A 23,093-nucleotide genomic window follows, 5' to 3' on the forward strand; every position below is an offset into this window, starting at 1 on the left:
AGGGGAAAAAAAAAAAGTCCTTACTCCGCCTTCAGCTCCAGCTGGGGTCAGAGGCAACGCATGGGGCAGCATCACACTACATCTTTTGGGAGGGGAAGAAAGAAAGAAAACAGATCTGGATATCCAGAGGAATATTCTCTGCTTAACTGTAGATGGGCTGAGTAGCCAGCAATGATGAAACCTTCTTCAAAATTATCGCATAGAACAGAAACATGATGGCAGAAGCCTAGTCAGCTCATCCTAAGGAAAGCCATGTGCCACCTTCACAGCAACTACGCTGGTAGGAAGCAAGCACTAACAATGCTCCGAAAACAAGTCTTCTTCAAGCCTGGACTCAGGAATTGGAAGCCCATCTTAAAAAGTCTCCCTTCCATTCTGTCTTTCACCACCAAGAACTAAAATTTGGGCCCAACTAAAAAAAAAAGCCTAAATGGACATCCATGAAGACAGGAGGCAGGAATTCTCTCCACTTTGCTACTTGCAGTCTTGTATCCTCTCTCTCTCAGCCAGAAAGCCAACATTTATTAATGTTCTGAGCCAAGCGAGGAGAGCAGGACAGACACAGTATACACGATTTATTCTCACCTCCTGCTGGTATTTACCATCTGGGATTCTGAAAAGGACTGGGGGGGAGGGAGTATATTTAGTATTTTTGTGCGGTGAGGTCATGTGTCAGTGACCTTGCAGCACATGAGAACACTACCTTCCCCCAAAAGCATTTGAATGAAAGACAACCCTAGCTGCTGACCCAGCACAACATGCAGACCATGGGACCTCCACTTTAGCAGAGTACAATGAGGGGGGGGGGGGGGGGCGCATTCAAGGATATATATATTTTTTTTATAAAAGCTTTACAAACCTTGTTTATAAAAACATAAGAGACGATCATTTATCACGAGGCAAATCTAGATTTTCGGATATTTTGTGTTTTTAAAGAATTTTTTTTTTTTTTTTTTAATGTGAACTGGTGTTTGTCAAGTCCTGGCCTTGAATTATGATTTCAGCTATCAGATGTGTCTTTTCCTTTCTGTTAATCGCAGGCAGATATGTGTACCCCCTTCCAAACTGAAGGCCTGATTTGCTGAGCTTCTCTCTCCTCCAAAAACACAGAATGGAGAAACAAAGTAAATCAGGCCCTTCATGCAGAGATGCTCTAACCATAACAAGAAGCTTTTAATCCGATGACATGAAGGAGTATTGACTGTGCTAGTGCCTCCCTAGTCTCATGCCCAGACTGGCTGGCTGCTGACAGAAACATTTCTAACAATTGTGCTTCTGTAGACATCCATCCCTGCACTTGTTCAATTATTCACAATCCTTGCCCTGTGAGACACAGAGACGTGAGAAGCAGCCACCATTACTAATGCAATAGCTTTCGTTATCTATGTGCCTCCTTCTCTATGGCCACGGAAACCCGGTCTTCCATGTTACAGCCTTAAGCTGAGGATGCCAGCACTCCTTCTGCACCAGGATGAATGGAAGGCCATCATAGGTACAGCTGTTAAATCATAACTTGAGTCTAGAACATCTGGAAAACCAAAATCACCTCTGGACTCTTTGCCCACATCTGCTGTAATCCTTAAAAAGAGTGTTCCTGGATTTTACACACTTCCATCTTCATTGTTCAGAGGCCTCCACAGCATCCCTCTCAGAACAGATTAAAACTACCGTTAAGATGGGGAGAGTCAATAGGAGAACGCCACATCCACTCATCTTCCACTCCAGTACTGAATTACAGAACATGAACCAAGCACAGAAATGGATTCTTCCTCTCTTCAAAACTAAACATATCCTTGCTGTCTGAACTTTATTAAGATTTGCCACCTGATTTATATGCCAATTATTTATTTGGACAATTGCATTTGGGTTTGTGTATTGAGTACAGTTTTTTCTATATTCCGTGTTAGTGTTTGTATTTAACCTACACAAAAGAGTTTTGGAAAGTAGGTGAAGGATTACATATGGGGGTTTATTTCATTTCTGTACAAGCCTCAACTGGGCAGATTGGTTTAGCTGTAGCACTCTGCACCTCCAGGTACCCAAGAAGCTTGGTCTGATGAGTACCAAGTGTTGTAAAGCACATGCACCTCAATTACTATCTAACCTTTCAGAGTGAAGTATCTCTGTTTACACTTGTTGGGTAACACTGGCATAATTACCTTCTAATTTGTATGTATGATCCCGCCTTGGGTTATTTTGCATTCTCTCTCTCTCTCCTGCTATTGCCAGACTATCACGCACAAGGCGGTGGTACCTTAATTTACACTTGTTGGGGGAATAACTGAATAATTAAATTCAAAGTTGCGTGTAATTTTTTTTAGATAAATGTATTTCCCCTAGGATGTTGTATTTTCACTCTCTCCTCAAGTGCCAGACAGCCAACCCTCAATATACTGAACTTTTTTTTTTTTTTTTAAATTCCTTTCACTTAGTTGTTCTCCGGATATTGCTTTAGGAGCATATGGTATTCTTCTACATGAAAATTCCTCTGTCTGGTCTAGTAGTCCGAAGCATACTCTTTCCAGACATGTGGATTCTGCAGAATGCTACAGCTAAGGAAGAATTCACTTTCTATTTGCAAGACTCAATGTGTTAGAAAGAGTCCCAATGTCCACTAAAAACATTCGTTTTCCTCTGAGTCTCATAACCTGCACCGATGTCCCCATATCCGGAGACTGGCCTGTACGGGAAATCGTCTGGAGAAGAACTCTGCCATAGTCAGCAGCAAGCCTGCAAGTGACTGGGACTTTATGACGACGAGGAATCTTCAAACTTGCCTGCTAACATTCTTTGCCAAAATTAGAAATGCATGGCACATGAGTAGAAAGCAGAGAGCCGCCATCAGCTAAGGAGCTGCCCAAGCAAAAACCTGCATTAGGTCTAAAGGCAGGCACACAAAATTATTTGCTGTTCTTTATTTAAAGATTTATATTCCATTCATTCAATAATAATTGTCCTAAGCGGATTACAACTGAATACAAACTTTATAAATTACACAAAGAATGCAAACACAAACTATAACTAACATCTTAATGCATATAGCACAATGCCACAGGGAAAGCTTGCACAGAGAGAGAAAAAAAGCTTGCAATTTCTTTGTAAAAGCTCCAAAATCAGCTTCTTTCTTAATAGCAATCGGTAGTTGAACTTGGCCGGATTACGGAAAATGCTCTGTTAGGCGTTACCTGATATCTAGCGTCTTTCACTGTTGGGACCACTAACAACAAATTCTCTGAAGATCAAAGGTAATGCGTTGGAACATAAGAATGCACAAGATTTTGGAGATAAGATGGAGCAGCTCTGTAAAATATTGTATGCATTAATGTTAACTACTTCAAGTTTGCTCTGCAAGCTACAGGAAGCCAATACAGCTCTTTTATCAATGGTGGAATGAAGACAAAAATGTCCAAGTATGCAAGATTCCATGTTTCATCACCAAGCTACATGCTGTCCCAAAACGATGACCCCCAAACACAACTTATGCAGCATTTCACTGACGTTACCCAGAACTTGAGGCTGGAGTAACCAGTGGCACGCAAGTACCAGAAGGAGCCACAGATGCCTGGGCAGAAAATCTTAAGTTCTTTTCTATTGCTCAAACTGGCCATTCTTTATAAAAATAATAAATTTTGTGCCACAGAAAACAATTATTTGGATTAAGATATGTGAAAACAATATATTCTCATATGCTGAGGCTGATTTATGACACCGGACAGATCTGGATTAGTCTGATTACAGTAGCTGTTTCCCCAGCCTGTCTGTAGAATCCTCTTTAACCATTTATAAAAATGTAGATCCAGTAGGTTGCAACCTTTACAAGCCTACAATTAAACCAACAACATAAAATGACAAGTAACAAAAATACAAAGGATATCCTGCAAGATAAAAGAATCAAAAAAAGCACTGGCTTCTTGAAGGGAATCTACAAGACTAAGGATGATCACAAAACCAACGCTGTCCAAAAGCCAATTCAAACAAACAGGTCTTAAAATTCTCCTTAAATTGCTTAGGACATATGATCAAAGGTAATGGAGAAGAGGGTTCCAAAAAACTGGTCCTGCTGTTGAAAAAACATGGTCACATCTCACCCAATCGGGCCAATTTAAGAGATGGAACTTCTAACAGGATCACAGGGATATGCCAGCATGGTAAATTCAATGCCGTCGCAATTTAGGTGTTAACCGACTTTCTGAATTAAAAAACGTAACCCCCATGAGATGAGCAACGTATTGAGGGATTCTAAAACCAGGGAGATGTGCCGACACACGGCAATCCCTGTCAGAACATGCACTGATGAGATTTACACAATTTCCAACGGTCTTAGCAGACCAGCCGGTAATCTCAAATAAAAAGAGGTGCAATAACCAAGCCCATTTTATACTAAAGCCTGCGGAAACGATCGGAAGCGCTATAGGGGCATTACACATCACTTCCCTGGGTTGGTTTTTTTTAAACTCTATTCGGTGTCTTTTCAGGGAACTAGAATCCCTCGAGACTGAAAGGCGCTACAGGAAGCTGAACTCTAGCATTACTCTCCTCACCATAGCTCCCACGGTGCAGTCTCCAACTCCCCCCCACTACTGATATTAATGTATCCCCGGCGCTAGGCAAGGCCTGGCACCTCCTCTCTCCCACCAAGGATACCCACACCCTATTCTGCAGCAAGGAAACAAGTCTTTCCTCTCCCCCACCATGGTGAGTGCCACCCAATCGCTGCCGGAGTTAGGAAGCTTAGATACCAGTTCAAAACATTTAGGAGCCAGAGCATTTTGGTTTTAGCTATTTTTCTTGGGATTTTTAAAATCTTTTTTATTGTGCACATGTTTTCCTTTTATTGCTTCTTTTTCTTGCAACAGTAACATGGAATAGACTTAGTGTTTGGGTACTTGCCAGGTTCTTATGGCGTGGATTGGCCACTGTTGGAAACAGGATGTTGGGCTTGATGGACCCTCGGTCTGACCCAGTATGGCATGTTCTTATGTTCTTTATTTTTACTTCTCTCCTCCAGGGTCCATTCCGCCATCTCTCCCTGCTTCCTCTACTCCCCCATCCTCTGTGCCTCCTAGGCTATGGCGTCTCTCCCAGCCCCAGACCCCCAGCTTCCGAGCCACATCTTTCCTCAGCCCACAAGCCCTCCTGGTCTTACCCAATGGAAGAGACAAGCACCACATTTTAGACTCCTGGGTGACCTAATCCTTGGATTTTTCCAGCCCTGTGTAGCTATACCATCATCATTTTCCTCCAAGATCCCCTTCCAGTTAAATTTTGAATTGATCCTAGCATCATAGCCACCACTGCATCGCTGGTGCTGACAGTGTATTCAATTCCTGTTCCCCCAATACCAAGGGATCAACAGTCCCAAATCTCTCAGAAGTCTACCGTGTACCAAAATGGGCATTAAAAAAGCTGAACTAAAACAGTATACCAAAAAACATGCAGACACCCTAATTATTCCAATTACAACCAAACACAAAAACAGAAAAACTGTGTCCGAGATGATCTGGAAACCTGAGTTTTCTGCAAGAAATGCACCAGGACTGGATGAAAGTTCTCCAGGCTTGACATCAGAATATATTACCAAACCCAAGAGAGAAAAAAAAGAAACTAGAAAAACCCGACTACCTGTACAATCCAAAGCAATTTATCTTTCCACTCACCTACTGTTTACTGGCTTACTCTTCCATTACAGTTTGCAGATGCTTTACATAATAAGACGAAAACACATTAAGGTTGAAGTAATTCTGTTAGTATTAGCCATACTTTAGAATGTTAACCAGAAAAGAGGCAGCACAGTTTTGATAGTTCAGAGGGAAAAAAAACTTAGCAAATTAACAACAAAACTGTCAAGTAATTAAGGCAAGGCACTTCGCACATGAACTTAAACTGCTAATTAAAAACCTCTCGCTTAATTGACTGCATTTGCATATCATTCAACTCACAGCATAATAATTATAGGAAAAAATGATTGGGACAAAAAACGTCCGCACCCCCCCACCCTGGCTGTGAAGAGGCAGCAGGTACAGTAAAGCAGGACCCCGAATCTTCCTATGGCAGGGGCGTGCAACTCCAGTCCTCGGAGGCAGTCGGGTTTTCATGACAACCATGCTACAGAAATATGCCTCAGAAGTAGCAATTGTGGATGTCCTGAAAACCAGACTGGATTTCAGCCCACAAAGACGGCCCCTATCCTAGCAGATCTCAAGGAGAAACAGGATATTTGTCCAAACTCCTGGAGGGCAATTCCACTGAAAACCGATAGAAGAGCTCACGTAACACAGTAAACAGTGGAAGACCAAGCGACCTATCCGCTCTGCCCGGTTATTCCTGTCCACACTTCAAGGATCTATCCCGGTTAGCAGCCTTAGTGCGTGACTGCTTGTAAGAGCTCTCTCTTATCCAGAACAGTTTTTGTCATCTTCCTCCTTTCTACTCTACCATGTTGGGCAGACGAGCATCCAAAATCCCTAACTTAGATCACAACCAGTACCCCTCCCTACCCAAGTCTGTAATAATCTAAATGGATACCAATACTAGTATAGCAGATTCCCAAAACACATTACTAAGTCTCTTTGTTATTTTGCCCCATTTGTGGCCTACTGGGAACAGTGGACATAGACCAACATCACTGCATATGCCCAGAGTAGCAATCGAGGCCAACTCCAGTGGCAGGCAAACCTCACAAATTCCAGGCAAAATTAAGTCCTACTGATAAGTGTGCTGTCTCCATAGGTTCTGATGCTTTACATTACCTAGCATCACAAGGGTTCATGATCACAGACCCCAAACCATGCTTGGTGAATCTTGGGATTAAGTAACATTTAAATGGTCTACTTAAAACACTCTGCAACTGAGAAGAACGTGTGCTAAACACACTAATGCCTTTCATACACCAGCCACTTCAGTATAGATGAATGCCAATGCAGGATCAGAATGGGGGGGAAAACCCCAGCCAGAATAGGGTATCTTCAGCTCTGCCATTATCTACTAACGAAAGTCGTCAAGATTTAAATTAAGGGACTCGACTTCACCTTGCCGGTTTTAGAAACAGTATAAATAAATGAATTAAATATATCCCCTCCCCCACTCCCCACAAATCTTTCTAATAGCCCATCGCAAAGCCAGCAGCTGCTGCCTTGGGCTATGATAGGGCAGGGTTTTGTTGAAAATGTCTTTTTCAGGTCACTGTGCTTTGCATTTGAAACAGGACATCCCTCTCTCCCCCACACAGCCAACCTCATCCTTATTCTCCCCCCCCCCCCCCCCTTTTTTAATCCTACTGGGAACCACTTCCTCAACCTCAAACAAGCAGTCCATTCAATAAAAGGGAAATCCCAGCATGCACAGCAGCCCAGTGACCACAGAAGGAGCTTAAAAAAAGGTAAAAAGTTATAAACTGAGACACCAAAAGATTAATCAGGGAAATATTTTTGCTTTTATATATTATAAACACACACACACCCTTATATATCCTTGATCTCTTCCATAATAGGTTTTAATGAAGGAAAGGGGCTATCTTTTGAGGTTGCTTTTAGATCTGAAACCCCAGTTCTTGGTCTCCCAAATCATAGCCTTGTTGATTTTAATCTGAAGCCTTATTGGTGTTTCTTGATTACACTAAGTCAGACTTGCTCTTCTATATATCTATACAGTGCTGCCTACATTTTGCAGCATTAGAGAAATAATTAATAGTAATCTATACACACACAGTAGCTACTACCCATTGAAAAATCAAATGGGAGGTTGCATTTCCCCATTTCCCTAGGCCAATGTCAATACTTTGGCACACCATCTTCCTTGGTCTGGCGACCTTTTTTCTAGGCCAGCAGAGCTTCTCAGACATAAACAGGCCGATGCAATATTGGCCCGCTTTAAACCGGCGCTCATGATTGAGCACCCACTCCCATAATGCGCACCAATCTATCTCTCTGGAGCGCCCAATGCAAATGGAAATGGGCTGCTGAGGTAAAAAGGAGGTGCTAGGGGAAATGGTGCGCCCCTAGTGCCTCCTTGGTAGCTGGTGCCCGGGAGAGGCGGCTGTCAGCCGATTAGGAAATTGGATGCTCAATCTTGGTTAATTGCGCATCCTTTTTCCTAACCCAAGTGCTGGCAGCCTTTTTTTTTTTTCCAGGACATTCTAAGTTTTAAGTTCCTCCGATATTGGGTCGGAGGAAGTACAGAAAAGCAGTATTTTCTGCTTTTCTGTACACTTTTTAGGCTCCTCCAAAATTAACACCTGCTTGGAGCAGGCGTTAAGTTTTGGCGAGTTAAAATGTGCGCAGCAGGCGCACATTTCTTTTTTTTTTTTTGCATTGGAGGGAACAGACAATAGCCTCATCGACATTCATTTGCATGTGATGAGCGCTAGTACCCACGCATGCGACTGGACGCGCTAACCCCATTTTGCATTGGGGGTTATGGACGCGTGTCCAATCGCAGATTGAGCCGTCCGCTGCAGCCAGTGGATAGTATTGCATTGGCCTGTAAGAGTGCCCCTGACAGCCGGAATCAGAAGGGCACAGACAGAAATACAGATAAGCACACTTGTCGTTAAGCATATGATAAAACAGAGATACACACACACACACAGCAACTACCAAACATGTGCGGGTCTTTTTCACAGAAATCTATCAAAGAAGATATTAAGTAGACAGTTTTGTTAAGCAGCCGGCAGCTCCAAGCGCAAGGGGGTGAATGGGCAGAAGAGAGTATAAAGCGCATGAAAGAAGAGGCTGCAGTCTGAGGGAAACCCTTTCATACGGGTGCCCTCAGAGCTCTCCCGATTTGCCTTAGGTGGGAGGGATTGGACTGCACTGGGCAGCTCCTCCCATGGTCTCTCTGGAGCCTTAACACAGGGTTTCAAAGGCAGGCTGTAGTGCAGGGTGAGGCCGACTTAAGACTTGCTCCTGGGGCACTGAAAGGCCTTGTGTCTTTAAGTAAATAGCAGCTTTTCCATTTTTTTTTTTAAACAGGGATCATGCTGGGGCATGAATGAAAGGTATCAGCACACCTGCATAATATTCAAATCAATCATTCACTGCTCTGTGGTTTCAGCCTGAAATTCAAGTTCCTTTTGTCATACCTACACTTTTGTTTGGGTGGGGGAAAAAAAAAAAAGGGAGGAGCAGTAATAAAACAGCCCAGAGCGAAAAAGTGAAAGAGATGAATGAACTGAAATATCAGCTTCTTTTTTTTTTTTTTTTTTTTTTTTTTTTTTAATTACTTTGTCTGAAGTGCAGTTTCCCCAGTGCTCTTTATTTCCTTGGGAATTCTGCAATTCAATGCCTTGTGCTTAAAAATGAGGATGGAACAGGGTTAGCACAAGCAATCTCCACAACCTTGGAGTTGCATATTTTCTCTCTTATAGTCAAGGGAACTTCAATTTGGGATCTGTAATCCTGCCAGCCTATCCCCACTGATTTTCCATGCATCGCAGATGGTTGGAGATATTGTCACAGTCCGCCTTCCCAGCCCCATGTGCATATCCGGGATTGGAGCATGACAAAAACTGCCCATAGGAAGATTCACTAGATTGAGGGGCAGTTTTCAGATCATAAACCAAAATCATGATTGTTCAAGCAGCTTGGTTACATACAACAAGGTCTGCTGATTTTACACGTCTCATACACACTAGCAGGTTTTAGGGTTAGCTTCAAGAAAATGCTCACTGTATCCTAAAAAAAACCCATGTTTTTATGAAAAGTCACATTGTTAGATGTGAAAGAAAAGCCTACATCAACTCATCTTTGTACCATAAATAACACTGCAAATTGTTAGCTTGTAATTTACTGCTGAAGCCCTCATGGTAGGAAGTCCAGGGAGAGCAGTTAGCGGGGGTCTGAGTGCAGTTTTTCCACTTCTCTGTTTTTAATTTGAATTTGGGTTAAGAAAGCTGGAAACCAACTAGGATTTTTTTTCTGTGGGGATCACATTTTTTGCAGAAATATTTTAAACCTTAACACTTTTGGTATGGATTTGTTGCCATAACTGGGCAAGTACTGAGTGCATCGTAAGATGCAGGGATAGAAATATTTTAAAAACTTAGGCACCAGTCAAAAAATAATTAGGAGCCAGGGAAAATGTTTTACCTTTTTCTCTTGTTGCTATTTTCCTTTTGTCTGGCTTTATTATTTGATCACTTCTTTAGTGTTTTTTTCTTTGCTTGTTTTAATTTTTAGATTTTCTGAATTTTGGACACCAGGTGCCAAATTTTAGGTGTGCATGTAATCTGGCCCCTGGGATTTTTCTAGCTCTGCATATATGTATGTACGCAGACCTATACATCACAACTTCAAGTCTGCAAAACAATAATATATCTGAACTGTTTGGCACCCAGCATTTCTTCTCATGTGGCCATAGAAGTTTACCCCTGTCCATGGATTTCTTACACAACCCAGAATTTCACATTAGACATGGTCACTATTTTTCACGGATCCTGCATTCCCTAAAGCCATACAACCATACACGCAAAAAACAATCAGCGCTCAAAGACAGCTCTCAGTGCTGAAACAGAAATACATGGGCCAACAGGGAAACCATTCCCAGCTTCAAACACACACCACTGCACGCCAAAATCTGGACCCAGCTTCCTCCTCCTCAGGCCTGCAAGTTTCAATCTAATGAAGTGCAAAGGCACTGTGTATTTAGTTTATTTAAAATATGTATATTCTACCTAAAACAGACAAACATCAATAAAACAATAAAATTATACAACAAAACGTCAAAATACATTTCATGCGTTATAATAATAATAATAATAATAATAAATAGCTCACCGCCAAACCAGTAAAATCAAAAGAAGTCAGAGCTGCACATAAGGAAAATTCACCACTCATTACATTTGATTGTTGAAGGCAGATTGACAGCGGGTAGAAAGTTTTAAGGCTGATTTCATTTCTAATCACAAAGAGAGTTGTATATCTGCTATACGAAGCTCCAAGGCAGCCTCCCTGTGGACTCTCAAAAAGGAGATGACAGCAGAAAAAGAGCAACAAGCCTAGTCAGTCTGCCCAGTCATCCTGGTCTCTACTGCTAACGATACATCCCAGCTGCCAGCCATCCTTATCCAAGTCACTTTTGGGTCAACTTCCTCCGATTCCCTACCACACTAGCCTACTGCTGACCACCACATCATTTATAATTATACTTCATATAAGGCATCGCAGAACGAAGTGACTTCAACAGAACAATCTGCCCACAAGTACTCTGCACCAGGTTTGAACACTGCCTAAGGAAACAGTACGTGTACAACCCTTGCAGCTGCTCTGTGTGCGTGGGTACTCTTTCCAGGTAAAACGTAAGCACGTACATTTGAAAATGCACGCAACGCCCTACCCCCACAGAAACGTCTCCGCTCACTGTAGGTAACGTTTTACTCACAGAGGTACTGCATGCGTAACTTTGCCTGCACAGATTTCCAAATCCCATTCCATGGGTAAATGGCCACTAACCTGTGGAAATGAGCTTTGAAACTTGTCCTTTAAAATATTCACGGCATTCCTACAGTATCTTAATTCATACAAGTCTAGTTCAGGCAAGAACACACCAGCTCCACTGGAACACAACTCGGAACAGAGGAAGACTTGCAAACAGACTGACAAGGTAGCTTTTCATTTATTAGTCTGTCCGCGAGCATTTTTCATCTTGCAGTGACACATCAGACAGAGCTCATGTATTAATCTTCTACATGATGGCAAGAATGCAATAGAGTTTGAGAAACTATTAGTCTCATAGTTAAAAAAAAACCAAGTTAGGAGAGACGCACGAACCTCTCACCCGTTCTTAAAAAGTATGCTGACTTTCATCCCTCTAATGCCAGACAGCAATGCAGATGTGATTAATTCCTTACTATAGAAGGATAATCCAGGAGAAATGACTGAGGTAATGGGACTTCTGCCAAAGGAAGAGCAAGTTCTACATCTATTCTTTATCATTACATTGATCCAACAAAAAGCCTCACAACTTACAAAGTAATCAGACAGGATATTTCCTTGTCAGTGTCCCAGAGGTGGAGAACCCTAAAAAAAACATTAAAAAAAAAAAGGCCAAATCTACAGGCCAATAACTGCTGCACATCAACTGGATGACATTCACCTTCAGCTGCAATCTGGTTCTTGTGTGTAAGAGACCACCGGACATGTTCCACTTTTTACCTTAGCCAAAGGCCTGGGTACCTATCTCCTCTTCCCACAGCATTTGGTCTAGAATTTACAGTCCTTAACCAATAAGACAATAATATACTTTCATGTGGCAGGCAAAAAAAAAACCAAACTAAATGCCGCATGGTATTGCCCCAGATGAGTGACACTTGAGGCAGACATGCCATCCCTCTGCCTGAACTAGTGAAATGGTTCAACCCCAGCCCTGTGGCTTTCAAAATATATATTCAGTTTAAACTTGCTTAATTCTGCCAGTGAAGAAATCCTCTTACACAACTCTCATTGTAAGAAGTAGCATTATCAATGCTTGTGTAATGTTTTCAACACTATATAGAGTCAACTAATGTGGGTGTGTTCAGTTGTCTGCACATTATTAATTAATTGGGGAGAAGACAGTACTGGGACTGAACTATAGTCTCAGCTTCCAGAACAGGATCTATAAATGTACAAGGGGAGCTGCTGAGCTATTCCAGCCAGTACACTCTCTGTTATACTTAAACCCAGACTTCCTAACACTTGATATCCTGTCTGCTATTTCAATGCCCTTACTCAATGCTTCAGACAGACATTACACAAACTGGCTGATGAAAAGGTTGAGAAACCAAGGAGCGATCCCCGTCAATGACCTTATTCTTCAACATGATACCATTGACCAAGCAGGCTAAAGAACAAAGATTCAAGCATGCGAAGCACCTTCAAAAACGTGGCCTACCAAGGCACCCAGCAAATGGGTGCACTTCCAAACCAAACCTCTCAAACACCTTTTAAAACTGATGGAGGGAGGAAAGGAAATGGAAAAAACCCAGTGCAGAGTGCATTTGCATCTGTGACCCCCCTGCAAGTAACCTACACTACACATGAATCACTAGACAAGAAAGCCAAGGGCAGTGAAGAATCGATAAACCTGGCGCAGGGGTGGGGGTTTCCAAAATACAATCACAGCTTTATGGAGGTTTTCAGCTGGGAAACCCGCCAGCACACCCATGTAAGATTTTGCCATTGCAGCCGTGACTACAAGACAAATCTGTTTCAGACAAAGGGGAGCGAGAAGAATCACCACCAATGCCAATGACAGACGTTTTGCCCCTATTTGTTGACAATCCCTGAAAAATAACGCACTAAACATTCCTTAGCAGAAAAAAGAAAAAAAAAAAAACAGGAAAATTGGTGACAGCTGTCATATTCAAGAGGGAATTTCACTGGCAGGGTATAGATTCAATTCTTCCCCGTATTTTGCAGAACAATCCAGCCCAACAATTATTACCATCACAAGATGTATAGAAATCTTTTGTAATTAGATGCTACTAACAGTTCATTAAAAAAGTGTTTCCCAGACGAGGGGTTTCCTAAGGAAAAACCACAGAACAAGTTTTCCAAATTGCAGGTATTCACCAGCCCCCAAATCCACTCATTAACTGTCAGATCAGCCAATCAAAATCGGGCATGAGGCACACTAAATTAAACAAAAAAAAAAACCCAACTGCGTAATGTAGTTTTTTGGGTGAATAACACACCAAAGGCTCTGCATTCTGACTGGCTCTCAATGAAGTGGTGACAAAAGGCTGGCTGGAAAGCTCTTATGCAAATGATGCTGCAGAGTTCGCCTATAGATTTTGTTACATTTTACTTTTATCCCTAAACTCCGGACTTGCCTTCTGCAAACTTTGCTGATCATTTTCGGAGTATATTGTATGCCCTCCAGTGATCGTTATTTGGTGATGATGTATCTTGCAAAACACCAAAGTCAATTTATGGAAATGGGGGAAAAAAACATAAGTTTGAAGCAAAAAATAGTATTAAGGTGATCTCTTGTTATTGGGCTGATTTAAGACATTTCCTGGCTAGCTTGGGGCCGCGTAGACTCCCTTTCTCAGGAAATAGAAAGGAATCAGTACTGGTTTCCTTACACTGCAGTAGATGTGTGCCAGCCACCAGCAACGTTCTCAGATCCGAAATTCCATTCACACAAGTAACTGGTCCCAGTCCCCGAGCACAATCGCGGCTTCTTACACTACATTTTACAGTCAGATGCTGCTTACCGCTGTTTTGACTTGCTCTGCTATAGCCTCATTAAAACAAGAACAGGCAGGATGGAAGGTGGAGTCCGAGATGGCTGAGAAAAGGCCCAAACATCAAAGAAAAGAGGAGGCACAAGAAACCGTTAAAAGCCCAGGAGAAAGGAGGAAAGCAGAATTGAGTGGAGACAGATGCAATTTGAAGAAAAGCAGTGCAAGTTGAAGGTTAAAGACTGGGTGAAGGTGAAAGAGTTAAACAAGTTGTGTTTTCTCTTAAACACAATGCTGAGGCAGCAAAGAGAATAAGCATAAAAGAAGAACTCACTTCTCTAGCCAGGTAGAGTCCCAATTTAAAATTGAATTTGATAATGTAAGCTTAAAATGGGAACGTACCAGGCTAGAGTGTTGAGGCCTGCTTTCAACTTCTGTGTCTAACTCTATAAGTTGTTCGTGGCAGGCAGACTACTGCTGAGTCCCACACCACAACTCCAGAGCCTGCCTCTGAGCAGCAAAACCACAGAAAATAACACACAGACAGAAAAAACATCACACCCAGACATGGGATCTGCAGCCGCACACTCAGACTGAGACAGGCTCAGCAGCAGCAGACAGAGACACCCAAGCAGAGAATCTGCGGCACCCGCAGCAGCAGCACACCCAGGCAAACACAGGCTCAGCATCAATAGAGACAGACTTAGCGGCAGCACAGCCAGACACAGGCTCAGCATCAATAGAGACAGACTTAGCAGCAGTGCGCCCAGGCAAACACAGGCTCAGCATCTCAGCATCAATAGAGACAGGCTGAGCAGCAGCACACCCAGGCAAACACAGACTCAACATCAATAGAGACAGACTTAACAGCAATATACCGAGACAGACACAGGATCAGCATCAATAGAGACAGACTTAGCGGCAGCACAGCCAGGCAAACAGGCTCAGCATCAATAGAGACAGGCTTAGCAGCAGTACCCCCAGGCAAACACAGGCTCAGCATCAATAGAGACAGGCTTAGCAGCAATATACCCAGGCAAACACAGGCTCAGCATCAATAGAGACAGACTTAGCAGCAGCACAACCAAACAGAGAAAGGCTCAGCCACAGCCAAACACAGACCACCAGCAACCTTGTCATTTGCCACTGTCCATAGACTCCAGCCACAAAGCAAATTTAAGCCTCTCCCCAGATCCCACCTGCCAAAAAGTGATCAATGCACAAATAACTTTTAAAAACATGCAACAGTGGGGTCCTTTGCATCTCTTCTGCCTAGTAGGACCCCGACCCCCCCCCCCCCCCCCAAAGCTCCTCGTTTATAAACATGCAGGCCGGTGTTATGGTTCACCTATCCAAAAAACTCCCTCCCCCAGATTCGCTGACGGTGCTGCGAAGCCATTCAGACGGGTGTATTTACACTGTAACGGGAAAACAAACTACAATTTATCCAAATTCCCACTCTGACAGACAGAGCCCCTGTCAGTCCGCCTCCCCCGACCAGGGCTGGTGTGCCACCCCCAAACCTAGCACCTCAAGCCCTGATTAGTAGGGGCCAGACAAGCCATTAAAAACACATCCACCTCCAAGGACCGCAGATAATGCGCCTCATTACACTTAACACTGGCACAATGGCTCCAAGACTCGGTTGTAAGGAACTCCTGGGGAAAACTGGGAAGGAATCTATTCACCGATAATAAAAAAAAAAAGGGTTTAAGCAATAATAACTGAATTAATTGGCCTCCCAAGAAGAGCGGAGTAAATGCAGCTTTATTATACGTTGCTAATAATCAGCCAAGTTACAACCCAGAGGGAAGGAAAAAAAAGTTACAACTACTTTTCCAAAAGAGGCTGAAAGGTGGAGGGGGACATTACAAAAACGGAGCCGGGTTCTCTCTTTGTAGAAGATAAAAGCCCATGGCGTTTGGGATGGTACCAGGACTTGAGACCTGGCTTGATGGACGCAAAGGGTTACGCAGTTTGGGCACTTGCCAGCTGCAAGCAGAGCGCGGTGCCCTGGCATCATCTGGGATTACCCCATCCCCCACCCACCCCCCGTTCCTGCCGCGGGGGCACTCACCCTGGCCGCTTTCCTCTTGTACTTGTTGTTGTAGTCAAACTTGTCCTTCATGTCGTCGAGCAGCTGCTCGAGCCGGCCCTTCTCCTCCTTGCCCGTGTAATCCTGGCCCAGGAGGATGTAGGCTCGCCAGTTGGCCGAGTCGAAGCCCCAGTGGCAAGTCCGGTTCTCCAGGGGCTTGTGCGAGTGCACGACGAACTTGTGCGGCGGGTACATGAGGCGGCAGTCCAGGCACTGGATGCAGGCGGCGCTGGGGCTGCCGTACAGCTCGGGCACGAAGAGCCCGCGGGCCCGGCCGAAGCACTCGTGGTAGACGGCGAAGCCGCGCTCGCCCAGCTCCTTGCAGCCCAGCGGCCCGGGGGCCAGCGGGCGGCCGCCGTAGAGCAGCGCGTTGCACAGGCGCTCGGCGTCCGTCTTGGTGATGAGGCCGCAGGAGGGCGCCGAGAAGGGCAGGATGCCCATGACCTTCAGGATCTCCAGCTGCTCGGCCGTGCAGCGGGAGCAGTACACGTGCAGCTCGTCGCAGACGCCGTTGATCTGCTGCAGCGAGAAGTCGCGCAGCACCGAGTTGAGGATCTGCGGCAGGCAGAGGCGCTTCTCGCCGCCCACCACGAAGCAGGAGATGGTCTCGCCCTCCAGGATGGTCTCGCAGCGCTCGGTGGAGCGATCGCACGGGATGAAGAGGGGGCCGGGCAGGGGCGGCGGCTCCTCCTTGGCGGCGGCGGCGGAGGAGAGGCAGCCGCCGGCGGCCGCCGCCGGCTCGGGCTTCTTGTACGGGTCCTGTGCCCAGCGCGCCGAGAACGCCGCCGGCCCGCCCAGGGAGCTCATGGAGCTCAGGTGGAACTGTTCCAGCGTCTTCTGCAGCCCGGGATGGGGCTGGAAGCCGCTGCGGCTCACCGCCTCCATGGCGGCGGCGCCGCTCCCGGGGGGGGGAGGGGAGAGAGAGAGAACGAGAAGGGGGCGCCCGCTGATCCGCTGCCGATCTCCCGACTAAGGGCGCCCGGGCAGCCCCAGGGCTCGCACGCCGCTGCCCATCGCTCCCTCCCAGGGGAACCCCGGCCAGAAATCAAGCGGGGCGGCGAGAGGAAGTTGCAGCACAGCCGCCCCCCTGCGCCCGGGACGGGGGCTCTCTCAGCAGCTGCCGGCGGGACAGAGCCGCGCTGCCCCAGCACACATCCTCGCAGCTGGGCTTCCAGGGCAGAGTGGCTGCCTGCCTCCCTCCCTCCTTCCTTCCTGCCTCCCTCCCTCCTTCCTCCCTCCTCCCTCTCTGTTTGTTGCTGTCTGCCTCAGTCATTGAATCCCAGCCAAGAATGTGACCAACTCCCCAGGCTGGCTCTTCCAGGAAGCGCCTGCCCCCCCCGCTCGCTGCCTCTGCAAAGCCGAGCAGGGGAAAGAGAGAAAAAGAAAAACACACACAGCCCGCGCCGCTCTGGGGAGGGAAGAAAATCTCCTGGTTCACGTCCCGCTGAAGGGCGAGAGACGGCACGCGGCAGGGCAGCAGTGGACACTTCTAGGCTTTTTTTTTTTATTATTAGCAGGGAAGGACAAAGCGGTTTAGCAGTGACCCGCTTTTGGTTCTGCTCTAGATTCGCTCTGGGCCTCGGTGCAATACTTTTTTTTTTTTTTTGCAAGAAGAACCTCCGAGCCGGGCGCCTTCTCCTCAGACTAGGAGGCGCAGCCCACTCTAGCACAGGAACCGGGTCAGCGCCGAACCGAAGGCAGGGAGGACATCCGAACGCCGGCTGATTCCTGCTGTTCCCCCCCTTGCATCAAATGTTCATCCTGAACGCAACGTCCCGCTCCCGGACTTCAAGTCTGCTTTATAAAGACGAGATCGAGTGGTGCCAACGAGGCAGCAAGGGGAGTTTCTTTGCCTCCTTGCAGATAAAGAAACGGTGTTGCAGCAGAGGAAGAGCCTGGGGACCGGCGGGCGCAGCTGATGCCAGGGAGGGAGCCGGGCTTCTTCCTGGAAGTCTCTCAGGTGAGCTCTTCTCTCCAGGTAGCCCACACAGAGCGGAGAGGGGCTGCTTGGGAACACTTTGTGGCTTGCTTGTCCCGTTAACTTATGGCTGCCGGAGGGGCTTTCTCTTGGGGGAGATTGACAGCTGCCCCATCTTGACCTTTTCTGCCCTCCCCTTGCAGAAGGAGGTGGTGGAGATGCACACCTCCCCCCCCCCCCACATAGACGTGCAACTGGCTCCAGATTTTCAGAATACGTTGATCCAGTCCTGGTTTTACTCCAGTGCACGCAGGGACATGTACTTCTGATTTAACTAGCCCCAGCTTCTTAAGAAAAGCAAAACTACAAGTCCCTGCATGCAGTGGGGTAAAACCAGGACTGGATCAACCCGATTTGCAAATCTAAAACCATACAGGGTCAGAGACACAGGAACGTGTACAACCCCACACTCGAAAGCCATTTTCCAAACAAAGAAAAAAAAAAAAAAAAGATCACAAGAAGAAAGTGAATAAAGGCAACAGCAGCCACCCCCACTTTCCCCCGCCCGCCCCCGAGCCTTGAAAGGTTAACGCTGTGAATCATTCCGAACTATAGCTGGGACTGGGAGAGAGGAGACCAAAAAAAAAAAAAAAAAGCTCCAAATTCGGGCCCGATCACCACACTCTTTATTTTCCTGTTGGCTTCAAGGCCAGCTCCTGGAACACAAACACTCGTAAGAACTTCGGAACCACAGGAGGGCACAAGTGGGAGTTTGCTCCGGTCCACCCACAGATTCCAAGAGCAAAAAAGAACAAGGTTTTTTTTTTTCTTTTTGACGTATGATTTCCATAATTACAAAAAAAAAAAAAAATCATTCGCTTGACAATGTCTGTGTAGCCTGTTGCTTTTTATTCTGAAAGGCTGGAACTGGTAAGCCAGGCATTTATTTATGGCCAGTTTCACATATGCATGGGAAACACACAAGCCCGGGGAACTGTGCCTGGATTACAGGCGAAAGCAAAGAGCTCATGGCTCGCACATTAAAGCCGCAATCTTCCAGCACAACCTTGTTTGAAATAATTCCGTTGGCAGTTCAAACAAGATCATTAGGCTCTTGGTACGGCTGTTTGAAATGCCTTCCAGTTTAGTCGTTGTTGCACTGCTGTTCATCATCAGAGCAACCCTCCCACCCCATGGTGGTGTCATACTGACACTCTACTTATAAAGGATGGCAGGGACAGCTAAAGAAAGAACTGCGTTAGATTTAGTAACAGATGTGGATGGCTTAACACGCGATTGGAGGCGCATCCACAACCCCCAAACCAATATGAAGATTAGCCCGTCCAAATCACCGTATAGCTAATAGCGCTCATCACATGTAAATTCATGTAGATGAGGCTATTAGCCAATCCCCGTGATCCAATACATTTTCCACATGGCCAACGCGCCCTAGCATCTCCGCAAAATTTACGCCAGCCCTGGGGCTGCCTTAAATGTATGCCACGCTCGAGGGCGCATTGAAAAAAACACAATTCCTCCTAATAGTATCATCCCGATACTAAGTAGGAGGAACCAAATAAAGCAGTATTTAGTTAAAAAAAAAAAAAAAAAGTGCCAAGGAGGAGCTAGGGATGCACATTTGTCCCTAAGACCTTTTTAACAGCGCGACCCCTTCATTTAAATATTGGATTGCACGCCCAGGAGAGGTGGCTGGGCACGGGTTAGGAAAACAGGCGCTCAAACACTGAACGCCCATTTTCTGCGCACAATTATTGCATTGGCCCCCAACATTTTATAAAAAAACATATTAAATAAAATATATGGGGGTCGAAAAAAGAAAGCGACCCAAAAAACTAAAAGAGGAAGCAACTCAGCCAAGCAATATGCAATAGTCCGGCCGGTTGTGTTGTTTTAAGAACATTTGCGAGCCATGCATGAGAGTGTCTGCAGACAGGCACCCTCAGAGGCAGTCACTAATTCTAGACTGTAATAAACAATTCATGGCTGGTTCGTCCTCCTCTCAAATATATTTCACTAAAGGAAAAAAAAAAAAAAAGCTACGTTTCTTGCATTCACGTGAGTCGGGGTAGTGTGGCGTTTCCTCCCCAGAAGGGTCTTTTGTATACTAGGAAGTGGCGGATGGGCTTCCGATGCGCTTTACGCAACAAACAGAGCAGGACCTCGACCCATTCCAGCGCTTCCGCCCCTGACCTGGGTTCCCTTCTGAAAAGCAGAACTTTTTCTTGAGGTCAAACGGAAGTGGCAGAGTTTAAAGACTGGAAGTGTTGCATTCATCACCACCACGAGGCACTTAGCACCTAAATACAGCAGGGGCATGGAGAGGAAGAAAAGCGCCCTTGCTTCCAGATTTCGCGTCTCTGTCTGTTTGTTAATTACCGCTCTTAATTAGACAGAAGAATCGTTACCTTTCCTCTGGCTCCCTCTAGCACACACTCTGCAAAGTGCAGCTCGCCAGCAAAGGGCCAACCCTCGCGCCCGTGCAGGTCCATCCAGACCACCACCCCCAGTCCCTATGGCTTTATGTAGAACGCCCCAAATTGAAGCAGCCACCAACTTAGGCACTACTGAACCTCTCGGCTGTGTTTCTAACTCTGCCCCAAATCTGACATGCTCCATTTTCACCAGAGATAAGACACTTTTCTCTTTCAACCCAGCAAGCCGCACACACTATTTGTTAAAGGATTAAAGTTGATAAATCTGATAGAGGAGATATGGCCCCCATAATTGACTGGAAAGTTAGTCACAAATGTATTTAGTCCGATGAAAAAGATATTGCCCACAACTTTGTGTATCTTTATTCCTAACTGGCTTAGAAAGTCACCTATTGTATGCTCAAACGCTCCCTTAAGGAGCATTGTTATGTTATATTTACTGTATACAGTATCTTAATTAAAGCATGGTTTAACCCAAAGCCATTTACAGCATCATGAGATGCATAAAAATAGAATAAAAAGACATCAATAATCTACAAATAGTCTTTCAGATAATAGGAAAAACTAGGGGGCACTCCATGAAGTTAGCATGTGGCACATTTAAAACTAATCGGAGAAAGTTCTTCTTCACTCAACGCACAATTAAACTCTGGAATTTGTTGCTAGAGGATGTGTTTAGTGCAGTTAGTGTAGCTTGGATAAGTTCTTGGAGGAGAAGTCCATTACCTGCTATTAATTAATTTGACTTAGAAAATAGCCACTGCTATTACTAGCAACAGTAACATGGAATAGACTTCGTTTTTGGGAACTTGCCAGGTTCTTATGGCCTGGATTGGCCACTGTTGGAAACAGGATGCTGGGCTTGATGGACCCTTGGTCTGACCCAGTATGGCTGAAATAGAGCACTATAGGACCCCAAATGCAGAAGGTTATGTATGCAAAGGTTCCATTCTTACTGACCGAGTGTGCGCAGGGTACTAGCACAGGCTTGGCTGCCCTCTGTGCGCCCTTCAGCCTGTTGGCGCTCCACTCCCTGACACTTAGGTGTGCTGCCCGGGGAGGCACTACCTTTTCTCCCGGTGCATGCCAAGTCCCCCACATCCTTTTTCTAGTTTTGAAGCTATTTTCTCCATGTGAGGGCCCTGACTGTGGTGTATTTGTTAAGCGCTCTGCATCCTAAGCTAGCAGCCCATGCCAACAAGTGTCCAGAGTTAGCAGGGTAAAAGAAATGCCTTTCTAAGACCTTAAACTGGCACATCACTGCGGTCTTTCCAACCAAAAGATCTCCAAATGAATTTTCTTTACCTGCGTTTGCTTCTTAATTTGCAGAACGAAAGGGGGCTGAAATAGCACAAGTTTGAACCTTGCGAGCACTCGCACCAGTCGTCAAGGCTTCCTTCACGGGCAGTTGCTGTCAGTTTATGCATCTTTCATATACATTCATAATTCAGTTATCCGGGACAAATTACAACAACTGTCTAAAGTGAGAGCACATCTTACATTCACTGCTTTCATGCTTGGAGCAGAAAGGGCAGCACATTCTGGCTGCAGCTCTTAAGGAGTTTACTTTCAGGGAGTGCACTTTTTTTTTTTTTTTCATTTGCTATTTTTTGTGTGGTTTATTTCATTTTATTTCCTTTTTTTCAAGATGAAATAAAGCACAAAAAGAAATGAACAAAAAAAAACAAAACAAAACCCGAGAAAAGTAAATAGGCCACTCCCCCCCAACACCAACACTAACACATAAAAACTTGGAGGATTGGAGCAGGCAGCAGCCCCTGAATGCTCGTACGGGGAACATTAGAGTCTGGGAAGAGCTCACTGGCTTCACTGCATCAGCCCCAGTCAGTGCTGGGGGTTTAGATAGCACCGCGCAGACACCGGATTTCGGAGCATGCACTCTCCTTATCCACACCTGCGACTTTGCCGCCTGAGTGGAGAGGAACGCTGATGAGATCAAACAAGGAACCATTCTCCCCTCCCTTAATAGATTATTGGTTTACTGGTGTATAGCTTGATTTCTTCTTCTTAATTTGTTTCTTTGGGTTACTACTCTAAAGGTTCTGTATAAGCAGTTTGCTTTATTTTGTTTAAAGCTCTCTACATAGAATGACAAAATAGCACCAGTCTGAGGGTCAGCAGGAGCGATTGGATATCACGCCTTCTCTGTTTGGCCTTTTCAGACACCAGAACGTGATATAATATGTTCCGGGTTGTGCACCCTGGCCTGTGGGGCCTTAATTGTTTTTTGTGTTGTTTTTTTTTAATTTTGCAACTCTGGGGTTTTTTCCATGGGGTCAGGACAGGGGTAGGCCAAGGCTGATAACTGACATGGAAAAAATGAAACAAAAACTAAAAAAATCTGTTTTTCTTTTGTTTCATTTTCCAGGAAATTTATTTCAAACGAAAGCACATCTCTAGTTGCGTTAGGACATTTTAATATTAAAGAAGAGAAAGCTATGTAGG

At 45.2% G+C, this 23,093-nt stretch overlaps 1 protein-coding gene across 2 annotated transcripts in view; it reads right to left on the minus strand.

Moving 5' to 3' along the window:
* The window catches only part of SKI (SKI proto-oncogene), a 131,046-nt gene extending 113,570 nt beyond the window's left edge, over nucleotides 1-17,476 (minus strand). The window contains exon 1 of one of the 2 annotated variants that reach the window (XM_029577883.1): nucleotides 16,239-17,476. In XM_029577883.1, the coding sequence (XP_029433743.1) occupies nucleotides 16,239-17,141 (903 nt within the window). In that variant the 5' untranslated portion in view covers nucleotides 17,142-17,476. The remainder of the gene's footprint in view (nucleotides 1-16,238) is intronic. The other variant, XM_029577884.1, reaches the window with a different exon arrangement.
* Nucleotides 17,477-23,093: the final 5,617 nt, after the last annotated feature.

This window comes from Rhinatrema bivittatum, chromosome 15, assembly GCF_901001135.1.
Source record: "Rhinatrema bivittatum chromosome 15, aRhiBiv1.1, whole genome shotgun sequence".
Taxonomy (NCBI): domain Eukaryota; kingdom Metazoa; phylum Chordata; class Amphibia; order Gymnophiona; family Rhinatrematidae; genus Rhinatrema; species Rhinatrema bivittatum.